General features: G+C 41.5%; 1 protein-coding gene across 4 annotated transcripts in view; it reads right to left on the bottom strand.

The window, feature by feature from the left end:
* MYO6 (myosin VI) overlaps positions 1 to 17788 on the bottom strand; it is a 176528-nt gene that overhangs the window by 19303 nt on the left and 139437 nt on the right. For 3 of the 4 annotated variants that reach the window (XM_077812706.1, XM_077812705.1, XM_077812707.1), the window contains exon 28: positions 12316 to 12476. In XM_077812706.1, coding sequence (XP_077668832.1) covers positions 12316 to 12476 — 161 coding nt within the window. Of the gene's footprint in view, positions 1 to 3433; positions 3473 to 3924; positions 3955 to 4390; positions 4433 to 12315; positions 12477 to 17788 lie in introns of all 4 variants that reach the window. The other variant, XM_077812710.1, reaches the window with a different exon arrangement.

Below are 17788 nucleotides of genomic sequence, written 5' to 3'. Positions count from 1 at the left end.
TCAGATCCGGCTCACCATCCTCCTTTGACTATGCTAGCGGGGCCAATTGTGTAGGGCCAGGCAATGGTAAGTAGGACTCGTGCATAGATCCTGGGTGTCTGGGGGTAGGGCTCCCACGATCCCCAGTACTGCCAATAAGATGGATCCACTGTAGGAGGGGGACCCCATGGCACAGGGTAGCCCCTGTCCCTTGGCCAACCATGTCAGTTTGGAGGCCTGAATCCTGACCTTCTATCACCTGTGTCCAGGGTGACATCTCCTCCATGCCGCATAGACTCCTGGGGAGCCTTCAACTCATCGGAAGAGAAGGTTGGATACCTGGTCACCGGTGGGACCAATGGTACCAATGGCTGTGCTTGTAGGCTGGCAGATATAACTGTCCCCCCATTCCATCTCCTTGTGCTAGATTCCTCCTCCCGTGTAACAACATCTTGGAATATGGAGAGTATGAGGAGAATCCACTGGGGGAGCTGGAGCCTCTCTGGTCACATGGTGGTTGGCTTCCTCCAGGGCCACATTGCTGTTGTCAATGGTTTGTTTCCCAAAGTGGATTGAAGCACCAGGAGCTATCTATCATGTGTCTTCATCACTAGAGCCAGTGTTGGAAGCATGGATCCATATCCTTGGGTGCCCTCTTGACTTGTCAAGAAGATTTAGTGGGGCTGAAGAGCTTAGCACCCATGCATGTTGGCTCTCCTGAGGGGGTCAGGGAGGGATCCCTTCTTTTCAGACATAAATGACTGTCCTTATGTCTATGAGAATGCCCCTTACTCTCCTGTGAAGCCTTCTCTTTAGGCTTAAGAGGCTTAGCCTCTGTTCCTCAACTCATGCTCAGAGGGGCACTGCCTGCTTGTTGAAGCTGAATTAGAGTGTGTGTGGAAGGGTCCACAGCCCAGATCGAATTGGGGCTTCATTGCCTTCATTCTCCATGAGGTGTTTTCTGAGTCTCAGTTCCCGACTCTCACAAGTTCTGTGGGGGAAAAGCGTGGCAGATGCTGCACTTAGCAGAAATGTGAGCCTCACCCAGGCAGTTGAAGCAGCGTTGATGTTCATTGCTCACAGTAAAGGAGTGAGGACAGGAAACACAGTTTTTGAACCCCTGGATCCTGGGCAGAATCCCAGACTTCTTGGGGGGAAAGTTCCAGGGCAGGGGGAAATAATGTTATCTAATTATCTATGCTATACTATAAAAACTACAAAAATTAACTATACATAATTCATAAAGGAATGATGCCGTAAAAAGGAGCTGAGGACACCAAATAGAATGACTCACACCACATGGCGGTAAGGAGTATCTGGAGAGGAATCGGCCTGCACCGTCCTTTATGCCATCGGCTAGGAGCACAAAGATCTACGAAGCACATGCAAGCCAATGGACACTGCTTATAAGAAATTCCAAACTCAAGCGCATATCTCATGTGTGGAATAAATATAGGGACCATCACTCAAAGAATCAAATGTTTCTAAACAATGGAATTTAACTAGTTACCAGTCACACTAATGTATACTAAAAATACCAGGTTATGGACAGAACTTAAAAACTGTGCTCCGACCACTTCTGGCCAAAGTTCTTGTGATGCCCTTAGCTTGCGGAACGCATGTTAACTCCAGTGACTCAGCTCAGTTCTTACGTAGTTATTCTACAACCTCCCTATCTATGTTCCCCCAGCAATTTCAATTGGATGGGCTAATCTTCCTTTTCTCCTGTTCAAAAATACTGCATATAATGTTTTTGTGCAAATGTAAGCATCTGCTGTGTTCAATACTATCAGCACTACAATTAAGAAATGCCACAACAAACATACTAATATCTTAAGATCGTATACACACAGCATAATATCTTGTTTTCTGAAGGGTTTGTTTTTAAAAAAGTAAAAGAATGAAAGATTTCATGTGAACTTCAGACAGCATGTCATAAGGCTGCTTTTTATCCTTGAAGTTACCAAAGATCCCTTTCAGTTAGTAACTCAATAAAACAGAATTTTAATTTAGAATATACAGGTTATCCAGTATACTCATTCATTCCTGCATTGTCTATAAAACTGCCACATTATACCAAGATTGCTGAACAGACACCATCTGGCATTTTGTGTTTCAGTGCTTCAGATTTCATTTTGTTTGAAATGGAATTATGTCTGGATTTAATTTCTTATTAAAAAGCTACTTATGGTTACATAAACATAACACTTTTTATGTCCTTATTAACACTATTCTGAACTTGTAAGCATGGTGCCCGAAAATTTTGGAAACTTGTCAGCGTCATCCAGTGATGAGCTGCCAAAATCTTAACAACAGGTTCCCTCCTCACCCCACGAGGGGGTCGTTGCCCACTCCCGCCCCCTTGGACTCCTGCCCCATCCAACCCCCCCGCGTTCCTTGATGCTCCCCCCAGGACCCCTGCCCCATCCACCCCCCTCCCCTGACTGCCCCAAGAACCGGGCAGGAGGGTCTCATGGAGGGTGCCCACCCCACCCCTAAGCCAGAGGCACCTGCCGGGGGGCAAGGTGGGGAGTCCCGGCGGTGCTTACCTTGGGCAACTCCCAGGAAGCATCCAGCAGGTCCCTCTGGCTCCTAGGGGTGGGGGAGCGTAGCTGGGGGGGAGCAGGGGGAGCGGTTGCTCCCCCCACTGATCACATCAAAAGTGGTGCCTTAGGCACCGACTCCCTGGGTGCTCCGGGGCTGGAGCACCCACGGCGAAAATTTGAGCTCTGCACCCACCAGCAGCTCCCTGCCCTGCGCTTGGCCCCAGCTCACCTCTGCTCCACCTCGGCCTCCTCCCCTGAACCCACCACCCCGCTCTGCTTCTCTGCGCCCCCTGGCTGGCTTCCTGCGAATCAGCTGTGCAGCGGGAAGCCAGGGGGGACTGAGAAGCAGGCTGCAGCTTCCCACTCAGGCCGAGGGTGGCAGAGGTGAGCTGGGGCGGGGAGCAGTTCCCCTGCGCAATCCCCCCCACACCCCTGGGTTACCTGCTGCGGCATGGGTGGCCCTCCTCGCGTACCCCCCCGCCCCAGCTCACCTCCGCTCTGCCTCCATGGGCCTGAGCGGGAACAACCGGTTCTAAAAGGACTTCTAAATTTAACAACCGGCCCTAGTGAACTGGTGCGAACTGGCTCCAGCTCACCACTGCTGTCATCTCAGATATAGTGGAAAAAGAATGCTCTTCAAAGCTTTTCTTTATCTTTTGAAATTATTCAAACAGAAACCTTAAGGTGCAATTTACTGATAATTTCCTTCTGAGCATGTTTATGCAATCAAATAAATATCATGGCAAAATAATTAAAGAAAGAAATCAGATAATGATTTTGAATAGGAAGCATACTGATACGGCAATTTCATCCAAAAGAAAAGGTTGATTTATTTCATTGAGCAATTTCAGTTTATGATTTCGTTTAATTGAGTGATTAAATTAATTTTGGACGGTCTATTCACCCACCTAGACAAAACATCTGACATTTCTTTGGCCATTTGTTCCCTATAAGAAAATTGATAAGTGTACATAAGAAAAGTGTTATATTCAAATATTAATAAGGTCTGTTATGACTGATGGTATATTATGTCTAAGATAAAACTAATGCAGGAGCAATCAACTTCAACCAAATGCTCATTTATATTGTGGTAATTCCTTCTGAATGTTTGCCTCTTTCATATGGGATGGTTAAAATTCAAGGTATTTGCCAGATACTGAATCTAAAAACTCTATAATTAACTTTAAACATTTCTTAGACATAAGCAAAGTATGAGCTATGAAGTATTAAAATTGATTATCAAAGGTCAATGTATAACAATGCTTACTATTATAGGGGAACAGATAAATAATAAAAGGACAATACAATAATTTCTTCTAATAAGAGAATTATTATTATTAATTATTATTATTATTATTAGAAAGTAGTGCAAAACTCAGTGAAAATAAAAGTATCATACGCAGTCATTTGAGGCTTTGTTCCATTGACTCTGCAAACAGAAGATATTTAGGTTAGTTTGGCAATTTCCTAATTAACTTTCTAATAATCTGAAATGTCAAGAGGACAAATCAGTTCAACTTTTCCCTCTCTCCCATCCTCCTCTGATTTATCATCTAATGATTTTATTTGATCTAGACTCAGGATTATGAAGCCTTTTTTTCTTCTTTAATCTTCTGAATTTATTGATCAGAGTAACACGATTAGAAAAAATGAAATTAAAATAATTCAGAAAAGCCTTACTCCATTTATAGATGTCCATCTCACTTCACCATGGCTGTTTTATACTCTCACATTATAACCTGGAATTTACTTATTTGTACATAATAGATAGATTTCATCTTTCTGAATCAAAGACTCAGACATGCAACAGATGCACTTGTGTGTGGTTGAGCAGACTACAAAAAAAAAAACGGAACAATTCTTACTTAGCAACTACTGGAACAGGCTGAATAACTTCAGTATCCAATCTGTGAAAAGACACTTAGAATTGAAATGGTTTGTCACAATATAGACCCACGTCATGAATGTACACAAATACAGTATCAACAGTAATCCATATTGCATACATCTGTACAGTACACAGATATTAAATACACACATATTTAGATTTCTCTCCAGAAATATGCAACATATTCAAGAGTGATAGACTAGCCAAAATTAAAAAGGGTTAGTGTGTATTTTGGTTCCAGATACTGTAACCAAGCCAGTAAATGTCAATAGAATAAGAAAACAAAATAGCAATGTATTCATTTACTTAACCTGAAAGTGATAAAAATATAATACAATATGGTGCAAAGAGGAATAAGCTATTTTTATGATTTTACAGTGCTGTGATTTTACTCAAGCATGTATTTCACACACACAGTACATACCCTATTTATTTTAAGTACTTATCAACTTGAGAAGATTAGTAAAATAGGGACTAGCTATAAAAGTCAAACAGAATGTGTATACACTGAATAAAAATTGAGGCCGTTTACAGAAGGACATGCTACAGATTGATTTTTTTTATTTTTTTGGGAGTGGAGAACAGCACGATAGGGCAGAACATATTAGTCACTACTTGTTGTCCTTAGAAACAGAACATACTATCGTATCGTCACATGGCTTTTGGCTAAAAAAGCTCCTAGTGCTGATAATTAAGTACTCCAAAAGGAGTATAGTTCTATGAAAAAAATACTTTTGCTCACATCATGATACAAAAGTAAAATGAAAATGGTTTGTGGAAATGCTATGCAAAGCACTGGAGAGGCAGTGAGGCTGGATGAGTTCAGCATACTTAGTATGTTATGCAACAATAAGATTGAACGTGGTGTGGGGGAGGGGAGAGAAGGAAGCGTAAGTTACAGCAGTGTAAGCCTATGCATGTTGGAATGTGCAGTTCATCTGCCCCAAAGGAAGACACATGTTCGGGTCTGCTTACATTTTAACAAATACCCACTGAGCAAGAATGTTCAGCAGTGATTTTTCAATGCTTAACTTGTTATGTTTATTTCCCGCCTTTCCAAATCTCACAAAGGAATTTCTTCTCTCTAAGCACTATTTCCATGCAATGCTTCAAATTTCAAACCTCTCCCTGCAGCCAACATGACTAAAATGCCTTGTGAGGATCTGTGTAAAAGGATATTTTTTAAATAACAAAAACAAAACTTGCTGAACTCAACGGTTTTATCCAGGGGTTCTCAAACTGTGGGTCATGACTCCACTTTAACGGGGTCGCCAAGGCTGGTGTTAGACTTGCTGGGGCCCAGGCCCGAGCCCCACCGCTCAGGGCCCAAGCCCCACCACCCAGGGCTAAGGTTACATGCCCCCTGCCCATGGCAGAAGCCCTTGGGCTTCAGCTTTGGCCCCCCCGCCCAGGGCAGTGGAGCTCGGAAGGCAGGGGTCGGGCGGGCTCAGTCTTCAGTCCCTCTTTCCTGGGGTCATGTAGTAATTTTTATTGTCAGAAGGGGGTCACGGTGCAATGAAGTTTGAAACCAGCTGATTCAGACCGAACAAAATTTCCACAACTTTTCTAAGCAAGTCTTCTAGGTGCCTATACACGAGCAGTTAGAAATTAAATTAGTTTGCTAATGCTTCAAAGAAAGTTATAAGAAAGGCAGAGTATTTCAACTATAAATGCAGTGAAGAAACCAATCTAAGAAAGGATTTACACTGATGGAAAACAAGATGGACATTTTTGTAAAGTGTCAAAACTTCCCATTCAAAAGTATTTTGGTTTTTAAGTGTGGTTGCACTCACTTATTCCGAGCCTAGACAGTGTTGCTGTGTTCTCAACCCTCACCATGTGTATGCACGCATACACACAAACAAAAAAAAGGGAGGAAGAGACTCAGTTATAGCTCAAAATGGGTAGATTGTTTTTCAGGTGTGTCTAGGATATCCTGAGATCACTAGTGACACTATGTTGCCACATTAAGCTGTCCAAACCCTTGCTCCCTTTCCAGTGGCTCAAAGCAGAGGATTCCTTCCCCTACCACCTGAATAGACAGAGAAACTGGAGAAGTTCTGAGGAAAGGGAAGGTTAAGCATCCGTTTTCTCTACTCATCCTATGTGCTTCAAAGGGCATTCCAAGCAGGGAAGACAGAAAGGTCAGGCACATCCTCTGGCAGCAGGAAAAGTGGGGAAGATCAGAGTTTGAGTGAATCTCTTGCAATGCAGTTACACTGCCATACCTCTCCCTGCTCTTCCTTCTCCCATCTTCTCCTCTCCCTCTTGCAAGGAAGATTACTTGCCAACGAGTCCTCCTTCCTGGGCTCCAATTTCTGCCTCTTTCTTGGCACTAAGGGACATGTCTATCTACTCCCTTTTCAAACTTGACGGAGGGAAGGTTAGGGAACTAATGCCTCTCATATATCCCACCCCACTTCCCTATTTAATATAAGGACTTTAAAAATAGAGGGGTTGCTCAGATCCTTCCCTTGAACCCAGCATTTCTAAGTGCCTCTGGTGCAGCTCTACTTCTTCCCCTCAGCTGTTGAAAAGCTTCACTGGCCTGGTTGCTTCTTCCTTTCCTGGGAACCATGTATCTTGCTCTGTCATCTAAAAGCAAATCCTCAAGCAGAGCTCCGGAAGGCCCTAAACCTCATCAAAACAAATATATGTATATAGAATATCCAATTGGGACCATAAACCTAAACCTCATTCTTCACCCTCACAGGTTAAGAGAAAGTCAGGGAAATGGAAGCACTTTGAAGAATAAGATCTATTATTGATTCAAACCTACAGAAGTTGATCTGTCTGCCACAAACTTGCCCTCATTATCATCATGTAGAGCTGCATATCTTAATTTACTCATTTTGCATTCCTACACATGGTTTTGAAAAGTTGCTCTTTGATTTGAGAGACACTGATAAAAATAGCATAGCTTGTATAGGAAACTAAAGAAAAGGGAGCAAGTGAAAGCTTCCAGAACTCTGCCTGTGTAAATAAGTATCACACTTGAATTTCCATCTGCAAGTTACAGTGGTTGCTGTTAAAACATCAACATTTATCAACAGACACCAAACAGTGTCTCAGATAACTATTGTATGGTGATTGTTAGTAAATGTTGACTTTTTAGTGGCAACCTCTGCAAGTCAATATAGGTACTCAACGAAAATACCATGTATTTTATAACCATATCATCTATATATACACATGGAAATAAAGTACTGTAATAAAGAATGTAATAAAGAACAGTAAAGATTTTCTGGGGGTTTTTCTTGAGTTCCTTAGAAACTCCTTGTCGTCTGCCAACTTTTCAAGATGCTTCCCTTCTACAAAATAATCACTCTATTCAATCGATCTTTAGAGTGGATTGTGGAGGGTTCATTGTTCTTCATTTGACAAGTAAATGGCACTCTCTTTTTTAAAAACATTTTATATTTTATTCCTTGGGGAATTCTGTGCCACTGCACAATGCAGAAATTAATGTTGTGCACGCAGAATTTCCTTCCCCACCATCACCCCCTGGAAATGGACTGCAAAGCTCCTGGCTCCCATTAGGGGCCGCTGGACCAGGCAGAGCCCAGCTTGCAAACAGAAGACACTGATGCAGGGAGAGGGAGGAAGCTGGAGGGATCCCCGCAGCTGCAGTTCTTGGCACCCCTTGAAGGAAGGGAGCAGTGGCACACAGGAAACTCCATGCAAGCACAGGACCCAGCATAAGGCTGTTTCTCCCTCCGGATCCCTGGGTGGAGAGGGGATGCCAGTGTCTGGGCTGGGGGGTCTGCAGCTGGGCTCTGGGGCGGGAGGGGTGCAGAGAAACAGGAACTCGGTTGTCGTAGGGTTTTCTTTAACACTCTACTCCGTGTGTGTCTGTATCTTTAGAGATATTCTTGCTGACAGGTATTTTGAAATAAATTACCAAAATAATTTAAACTGCAAGATCATATAGTGCTATTTTTGACAACTAAAATATACAGAATTTTAAAATATTGTGTGCAGAATTTTTAAAATTTTTGGTGCAGAATTCCCCCAGGAGTAATATTTGTATGTTGATTGGCTGACAGCAGGAGGGTACTAGTTTACCATTGTATTCCTGTACTTATACAGTGAACAGTGATAAAATATTCCAACAGTTTAATATTACTCAGAAAACACACAGACTGAGCAATCACAGCAACATTTAGTTTTCTGGTACATTGTACATTACTTTTCTGGTTTGTAAAAAGTTTAATTTTTTCATTATGTCATTCTAGACTAGCAAAGAGTTTCTAATATAGAATTCTGATTGATAAAGATACAATACCAAACACAGAAAACTGCCTAAGCTCTTTTTCTTTAATTCTATCTAAAATATTGGAATGGATTTGTTACTGGAAACGTAAGGGACCTTCTTACCAATATAATCCCTTCTGTAACAACCAAGGTGTCATCTCAGCTTCACCAAACTAAACAAGGTTCATTACATTAAAAGATAGCTCCTTGTTTTGTATAAAATTACCATCCTCAGTTTAGTGAAATGTTATGAAAAAGAGTACTTGTATTGTTCTTCTACGTGTAAAATTAAGATCTGGAGAACAGGATTCCCTAAACTGAATTTTTGTAACCACAAGTCACATAGGGAAAAAAGCATTCAACACACAATGAAGAACAGATGAATAGGGCCCAGTCTCACAGGAAGCCAAGTGGAAAATACATCAGTTATATGTATGTCAGCTGTCTAAGAAATTTATTAACTAGTTTATTAGTAAATACCCTATAAAATTACATGAAAGACAACATAATATCAGTGACAAAGCAAATGCTGTGACATTATCTAAAAAAATCTTTGCATTTGGAGGGTCTATATCTTTTAATAGCGTGCCTACAAGGTCAGTTGATATAGGCTTTTTAATTCTGTTAAGGTTAAATGCATGCATTTCCAATTCTATATTTACCAGTTAAGATACAGAAGAACTACTATTTCCTTCTAGGTAGGGTTTTTTTTTTTTTCTTCTTCAATAAATGAATTTATGTTATGCTACTGGGAGCATGTAAGTACCAGAAAGCGCAAACACTGCATTACACTGGTGATATCTGAGTTTCTAATCTCATTGGACTGTATAATCAAGACTGAAATTGGCTGCCATCCCTACTATAATTAATAAAATGTGAGAAAAATATTGTTTTTCCACCAAGGCAGTTTCCTACAGAACTGGTCATATTAATGCACAAATGCAAGGGAGATTCAGGTTAGATATCTGGAAATGCTTTCTAACTATGAGCATAGTCAAGCACTGGAAAAAGGTACCAAGAGAGGTTGTGGAATCCCCATCTTTGGAGGTTTCTAAGAACAGGTCAGACAAACACCTGTCAGGAATGGTCTAAGTATACTTTATCCTGCCTCAGGAGGAGATATTGAACTAGGTTCCTCCCAGCCCTACATTTCTATTGTAGCCACCACCCACCTTAGCAAGGGGGCAGTGCCCGACGGGAAGACACACACCTTGTGGGCCCCCATGGGATTGATGACACCGAGTCCTGTGCTGTTGACTTCACACCGGCAGCTGAAGGGGTGGGGAGCGCAACCCCCCACTCACCCCAGAAACCCTCCTCCCCCAAACCAATGGGAAGAAGGGAGACAACAACAGTCACCAGCACCCAATTAGAGAGCAGAAGACAGCCAAGCAGCACAGCAAGCATTCTCTGACCCTGTGCAAGGCCCCAGATGCCCCAGGAAGGGTATATATAGCCTTGCTTTCCCTTCACGTGGCAGAGATCAGCTGGGGAGTGGAGGAGAAAGGTGGACTCACTACAGCCTTCCCACACAGCACTTCCAGGCCCCTGCACCTGGCTTGATTGTAGCACTTCCAGGCCTAGCAACCGGCCTATCTTTCCCCTCAGCCTGCCAAAAAGCCTCAGGGGGGAAATCCGTTCCTCCTGCAACCTGCCTGTGAGCAACAGGAGACAGCCCATCTCTCCTGCCACTATCTGCAGCCTGCTTGCCATGTAGCCCGCCCTTATCAGACTCTGGACTTTGGATATAGAGACCTAACCTACTGGCCCCTGGGCCCATGGGGTCCAATCTCTAAAAACTGCTGGCATAGTTCCAGAAGGGAGCAGATAGATCGTGTCTATCCAGCAATCCTCAAGGAGAGGTAGATACACTGGACGGTAGGGTTAGGATACAGAGGGACCTTGACAAATTAAGAGGATTGGGCCAAAAGAAATCTGATGAGGTTCAACAAGGACAAGTGCAGAGTCCTGCACTTAGGACAGAAGAATCCCACGCACCGCTACAGACTAGGGACAGACTAGGCTAGGCAGCAGTTGTGCAGAAAAGGACCTAGGGGTTACAGTGGACGAGAAGCTGGATATGAGTCAGTGTGCCCTTGTTGCCAAGAAGGCAAATGGCATTTTGGGATGTATAAGTAGGGGCATTGCCAGCAGATGGAGGGACATGATCGTTCCCCTCTATTCGACATTGGTGAGGCCTCATCTGGAGTACTGTGTCCAGTTTTGGGCCCCACGCTACAAGAAGGATGTGGAAAAATTGGAAAGTGTCCAGCGGAGGGCAACAAAAATGATTAGGGGACTGGAACACATGACTTATGAGGAGAGGCTGAGGGAACTGGGGTTGTTTAGTCTGCAGAAGAGAAGAATAAGGGGGTTTTGATAGCTGCTTTCAACTACCTGAAAGGGGGTTCCAAAGAGGATGGATCTAGACTGTTCTCAGTGGTAGCTGATTACAGAAAAAGGAGTAATGGTCTCAAGTTGCAGTGGGGGAGGTTTAGGTTGGATATTAGGAAAAACTTTTTCACTAGGAGGGTGGTGAAGCACTGGAATGCGTTACCTAGGGAGGTGGTGGAATCTCCTTCCTTAAGAGGTTTTTAAGGTCAGGCTTGACAAAGCCCTGGCTGGGATGATTTAGTTGGGGATTGGTCCTGCTTTGAGCAGGGGGTTGGACTAGATGACCTCCTGTGGTCCCTTTCAACCCTGATATTTTATGAGGTCCTGCTTACTTGCACCAGTCTCCTGACCACACAGCCAGAAGAGAAACCTGAATGAGTACCCTGTATTATAGTTAGACAGTTAGCTAGGGTTTAATATTGTATCATTATGGCACTTTCATCTGCAAAAGGACTTTCATCTGCCTGGATCATCAAGACCTGCTCAGTTGCCAGTATAATAAAGTGTGTGTATAACGACATATCCTTACAGGCTTGCAACGTGTCTCCACTGCACCAGCTGCATATCAGAGACATGAGGGACAGACAAAACTGACAGGGGAGAAACTTTTGGGTTTACGGAGTGTGTGGTCACGTGACCAATTGTGATTGCTGGCATAGTTTTTAGTAATTCAAAAGTATTATTAATAAAATTAAAATCATTTTAATCGTTCAATATTCTTATAGATTGTATGTCCCTTCAATCAAATCCCTATATAAAAGTTTATAGCTATTATTTTTAATTTGTCTGCTTGTGTAAGTTTCATATTTGTGTTTAAGTGCAGCGTGTTAACTGCCTTTGTGTGGTTAACCCCTTGTCTCGCTGGAGGCACCACAAAGTAGCTTTATTCTTTAGCACACCAGGAGGAACAGTCAGGTGCCTGATAGCAGAACCGTGAAATGAGCCCAGGTGATAGAAACTTTGGGACTGTCCAAAGACTGAGGTACCCCTCTCTTGCTCAAATATCATACAGCTACTTAGCCAGTGCCAAAAGAGGGATTTCATATGATTACATGCACATTGCAAATTGAATAAGCTATTTTTCAACAAATTTGATAGCGTCATTTGGAAAATAAAATACTCCAATATATTGGTTTGAAAGCCCTATTTTACTTTTATTTCTTCATTAAAAACACAAGATCTCGGTATTTTATAACAATAGGATCTGTAAATGAAAAATTTTGAAAGTAAAGTAAGAGTAATAAATGACCATACCTTCGCAATCCTAAATCAAGTTGAGCCTCATCACTGATGAGCTCTGCTTCGCTCTGTGCAATTCTCATCGCAAGCTCACGGTCACGACGTTCCTGTTCAAGGACTGCCTGTTGTTGGGTCTCTTCTTCACGCTCTCTAGCTAGCTGTGCCTCAATTTCAGCCTGCATAGTAAAAACGTATGTTTTTAATAAATGCTTTATACTCACCCACCCACCACTACAGCAACTGTAAACAACTAGGTAAGTGATAATCTTACAAAGGTGAATTTAAAAAAACAAAACCAACTATAAATACATGATTTGCAGAATTAAGTGCATTATTCTGCGTGCAAAATTCTCTGATGGCTCAAAGCTGTCACATCACCAGTGTGACTGAAGAGCAAGTTATCCTTTCAGCTAGCGAAAGGATAGCTTCAGTGATCAAAGGGGAGCCACTGGAACAGCTGGGAAAACTGCTCAAGCGGTAGTTACAGATGATTGGGAAGGAAGAGGTAATAGCAGGAAGTATAAATGAGGGGAGACAGTGGTAGCAGTGGAAACAGTAAAGACACAGGGATAGTTTTCTGACACATGTAAATCAAGAGATACATTAGGAAGCAACAGTTTCAATTGCAGCTTCATTCCCAATGTGGTTTAGCAAACCATTTGAGCCCATTGACTGAATTACAGCCTCATAATTCAAAAGGTGAGACAATTATTCCACCTATAAAACACATGAAGGTCTCCTCACAATTCTATCAGGCATGAGAGCCAGGCAAGAAGAGTTTATGGAGTCAAAGCTCAGATGCTATGTAGCACTAAAGGTAACATTCCTGCATTTTATCTATTTAGAGTATTCTATAAGACTTTGGCAACAAACACTGTTTTTACTAATTAATTTACAAATATTCTCCTGGATGTTTGTTTAAAGTCCATCAGGGAGGGTATCAGGAAAACTACTGGCAATCTCTAAGGGCCTTATTCTGCTTTCATTGAAGTCAATGGCAAAACTCTACCAATTTAAATTTAAAGGTACGGGATCCAAACTTATTGCTTCTGTAGAGCAACATCTTAGGAACATTAGAGACTAACCAATTTATTTGAGCATAAGCTTTCATGAGTTACAGCTGCATCCAATGAAGTGAGCTGTAGCTCACGAAAGCTTATGCTCAAATAAATTGGTTAGTCTCTAAGGTGCCACAAGTACTCCTTTTCTTTTTGCAGATACAGACTAACACGGCTGCTGCTCTGAAAACTATCCTAGGAGCAGTTTGCTCTTTCTCACAAGTCCATTTTTAACCACTGGAGTCATGCGTGCATATCAAATGTAATCTGAGCATGTTACCCAAAGTGAGCAAAGTTCCATGACCCAACTTTCATCAGTTCCTCTCCACCAGTCAAAAATATAGACTAAGACTTCAAAGAGATGGTGATGGAGGGCAAGTCCAGCAATGCCGTCTAACATCCTTAACTGCTAAGTAGCCATCCTTTCTCCTGCAGAGACTAGCTTCTGTAGAGTCCTACTTTAGATTAGCTCGTCGTAGCAATAAAGAGAAGGAGAAATGAGTAATTAACTTTACATAGACCAAAGATATGCCCTCCTGAATTGGGCATCTGTGATAGACCCAGAACAGAGTGATTGGCACTGAGTAGAAGTGTAAGACGTACTGCACACTGCAGACCTACAAATTTCAGACCCAGAAATACAACATATGCAAGCCACAAAGACAGATCATTGTACTAGCTGACCAATTCTTAAATCCTTCTAGCAGTGGGACACTTGCTTCCTCAATGGATACAATTTAATCCATATAAACTACCTCTGAACAGAAATTATTTATCCCTTGACTTTGAGCATCTGGGATAATCTTAAAAAAAAAAAGGGCTTGGATTCAACCAAATTGCAACTAATAGGTCTTTTTAAATTTATGTAGTCTGGCAGTATTTATTATTTTGATAGTGACACTGGTCCCAGCACCATCAGTAAATGCTGAGCTCCCTTTTACAATTCAAGCAGAGATTCAACCTCTTTGTGTCATGTGTGTCATGCTAGTTCCACGCTTTTGTTTACTACTACTATGTGGGTCAAGGTGAGTGAAGGGGAGGAGTAAACGGGGGCAAAGGAGGGTCACAGTACTGTGAGGCGGGGTGGAGAAGACCATGAGACAAGGAGTAATGGTCTCAAGTTGCAGTGGGGGAGGTTTAGGTTGGATATTAGGAAAAACTTTTTCACTAGGAGGGTGGTGAAACACTGGAATGCATTGCCTAGGGAGGTGGTGGAATCTCCTTCCTTAGAAGTTTTTAAGGTCAGGCTTGACAAAGCCCTGGCTGGGATGATTTAATTGGGGATGGGTCCTGCTTTTGAGCAGGGGGTTGGACTAGATGACCTCCTGAGGTCCTTTCCAACCCTGATATTCTATGATTCTATGAGAGGCAGGTAAAGCAAAGATGGCAGCACAGGGATAGCAAGTTAGCAGTGAGGGAAGAGTTTGGAAGAAATCATCATTCACAGTGGACAGAGTTTAAAGCACTCTGCTGACATCACTGGGCCTCTCCCTGCAGTCCCAGTACAGCTGAAAATACACCCAGCTTCTGCAGGACAGAGACAATATGTTCTTGGTGGCTACTTTCCCAGCTGGCAGCTCCCATGATTTCAGAAAAAAAGAACAAAAAGGTGATGTTCTGATTCAGAGAATTCTAACATCACCCTGGGAAAAAATTTTAAACAGTAAAAAAGCCTAGATTATCAGTAAAAAGAAAGGGAGTACTGGGCACCTTAGAGACTAACCAATTTATTTGAGCATAAGCTTTCCTGAGCTACAGCTCACTTGATCGGATGCTGTAGCTCATGAAAGCTTATACTCAAATAAATTGGTTAGTCTCTAAGGTGCCACAAGTACTCCTTTTCTTTTTGCGAATACAGGCTAACATGGCTGCTACTCTGAAACCTAGATTATTAGTGTTGATAATAGCAAAGTAATGCACACCGGAAAATATAATCCCAAGTATACATACAAAACGATGGAGTCTAAATTAGCTGTTACCACTCAAGAAAGATCTTGGAGTCATCATGGACAGTTCTCTGAAAACATCCCCTCAATGTAGTCAAAAAAGCTAACAATGTTGTGAATCATTAGGAAAGGAATACATAAAAAGACAGAAAATATCATGTTGCCTCTATATAAATCCAGGGTACGCCCACATCTTGAATACTGCGTGCAGATGTGGTTGCCCCATCTCAAAAAAGATATATCGGAATTGGAAAAAGGCAACAAAAATGATTAGTGTATGGAAAAGCTTCCATATGAGGAGAGATTAATAAGACTGGAACTCTTTTAAGGTCAGGCTTGACAAAGCCCTGGCTGGGATGATTTAATTGGGGATTGGTCCTGCTTTGAGCAGGGGGTTGGACTAGATGACCTCCTGAGGTCCCTTCCAACCCTGATATTCTATGATTCTATGATTCTTCAGCTTGGAAAAGAGATGACTAAGGGGGGATGTGATAGAGGTCTATAAAATCATAACTGGTGTGGAGAAAGTAAATACGGAAGTGTTATTTACCCCTTCTCATAACATAAGAACTAGGGATCACCAAATGAAATTAACAGGCAGCAGGTTTAAAACAAACAAAAGGAAGTATTTCTTCACACAATGTACAGTCAATCGGTGGAACTCTTTGCCAGAGAATGTTGTGAAGGCCAAGACTATAACAGGGTTCAAAAAAGAACTAGATAAATTCATGGAGGATAGGTCCATCAATGGCTATAAGCCTCTGTTTGCCTGAAGCTGGGAATGGGTGACAGGGGATGGATCACTTGTTCTGTTCATTCCCTCTGAAGCACCTGGTGGCATTGGCCACTGTTGGAAGACAGGATACTGGGCTAGATGGACCTTTGGTCTGACCCAGTATGGCCATTCTTATGTTCTTAATTTAGGATGAGAAAAACTGTCTTCATGAATCTAGGAGGATGGAGTTGGATCTGGATTGCATCTATCCATCTGGATGATATATTTGCAACTAAAAGATGTCTTCCTGGAGAGTTCTGTCCCCCTTGATAGCTGTAAGCATCCTGGAACTCTCTATGTTTACATTAGGATTGCTATCTGCATTGATATAGCCTGACTGTAGCTGTTGGTATAGCTTTTAGTAGTGCAAATCTGATGCCCTCTCTGTGCAGAACTGCAAAAGCCTCAAAAGACTGAAACATGATTTTGGGAATGAGCTTTAAAAAGTCAAGGAGACTATCAAAAGGCAAAGGCCAGCATCTTCACTTGGACGTCCTCAGAGAGACCGGATATTTCTAGTCCTCGCCATTACTTGTTCTTAACACTGACTGCTGAAGCAATGGATTGGAAATTTATAACTATTGTTTATAACCATTTAAGAGAATGATCATAAGTAGAGACTGATACAATGACAAGAAACATTAGAGAATCGTTCTGTAACCTACAGTCAATAGTGAGGAAAAAATATGCTTTCTATGTGGAACAAATAGAACAGGGATCTATGGTTGGTGTGTATGTGAGAATCAAATATTTAACACATTTAAATGGTTCTAGGACTCAGGAAAGTATAAGAAGTGACTAAGACAGCTTCCTGAAGAACTCCAAAATTAACAAAGGAATTTGCATGCATTACATGTTCTTCGTTTGATTAACAGTCTTACGAACAGCGGGAAAGCAAAGGGGGGTGGGAAGGCAGATGGGATTGTGATAGCAATGGCAATTCTGTCAATCATTCTACAGCAGGCTTGCTCTTTTACAAGCTTGTTTTACTGTAAACATTGTTCTGGGATTTGATTACTTCTAAATTACAAAAACTCTAAATATTCATTTATATCAACAGCATTATGCTTATATAGAGAAATAGGTATAATGTCAAAGCAAAAAAATCCTATCTCCAACTAGCAAGAAATATTATAGACATATAATTATATATATATATATATATATATATATATATATATATATATATATATATATATATATATATATGTCTATATGTCTATCTCATTTAACTCTAGGGAAATTTAACAAAGCTATGACATATGACTTTTAAATTAAGATATTTTTATTTTTTTAAACAATTTGAAGTCAGATGTCATAGCTGTAAATAACAGATTTCTCATTAAATCCCAGCTGGAAAATATGACACTTTGCTACGGGGAAGTATTTTTCTTCTTCAGCTACTGTATATAGCTACTTCAATGGACAAAATTATCTTAATGCCTGATTAGGTCAATATTTTAAAATTAAAACCATGATATGCAGAGTTAAAATTTACAAAATAACCTTAATTTAACCAGTTACATATCATGGATTGCAATAGTGTTTTTGTAATTACATGATCATATTTCACTGAACTGTGACACTTATGTGGTAAGTATATCAGAACTTCACTAATTCTCACGTTGGAACCCACCATATAGAGAACTATATAAGAAAAAGCAAAAAAGGGGGGAGGGTCAGTCTAACTTCACTTCGCAGACAAGATT

This window comes from Eretmochelys imbricata, chromosome 3 (assembly GCF_965152235.1).
Source record: "Eretmochelys imbricata isolate rEreImb1 chromosome 3, rEreImb1.hap1, whole genome shotgun sequence".
NCBI lineage: Eukaryota > Metazoa > Chordata > Testudines > Cheloniidae > Eretmochelys > Eretmochelys imbricata.
The sequence above is the reverse complement of the archived record's forward strand: the minus strand, read 5'-3'. Positions and strand labels throughout refer to the sequence as shown.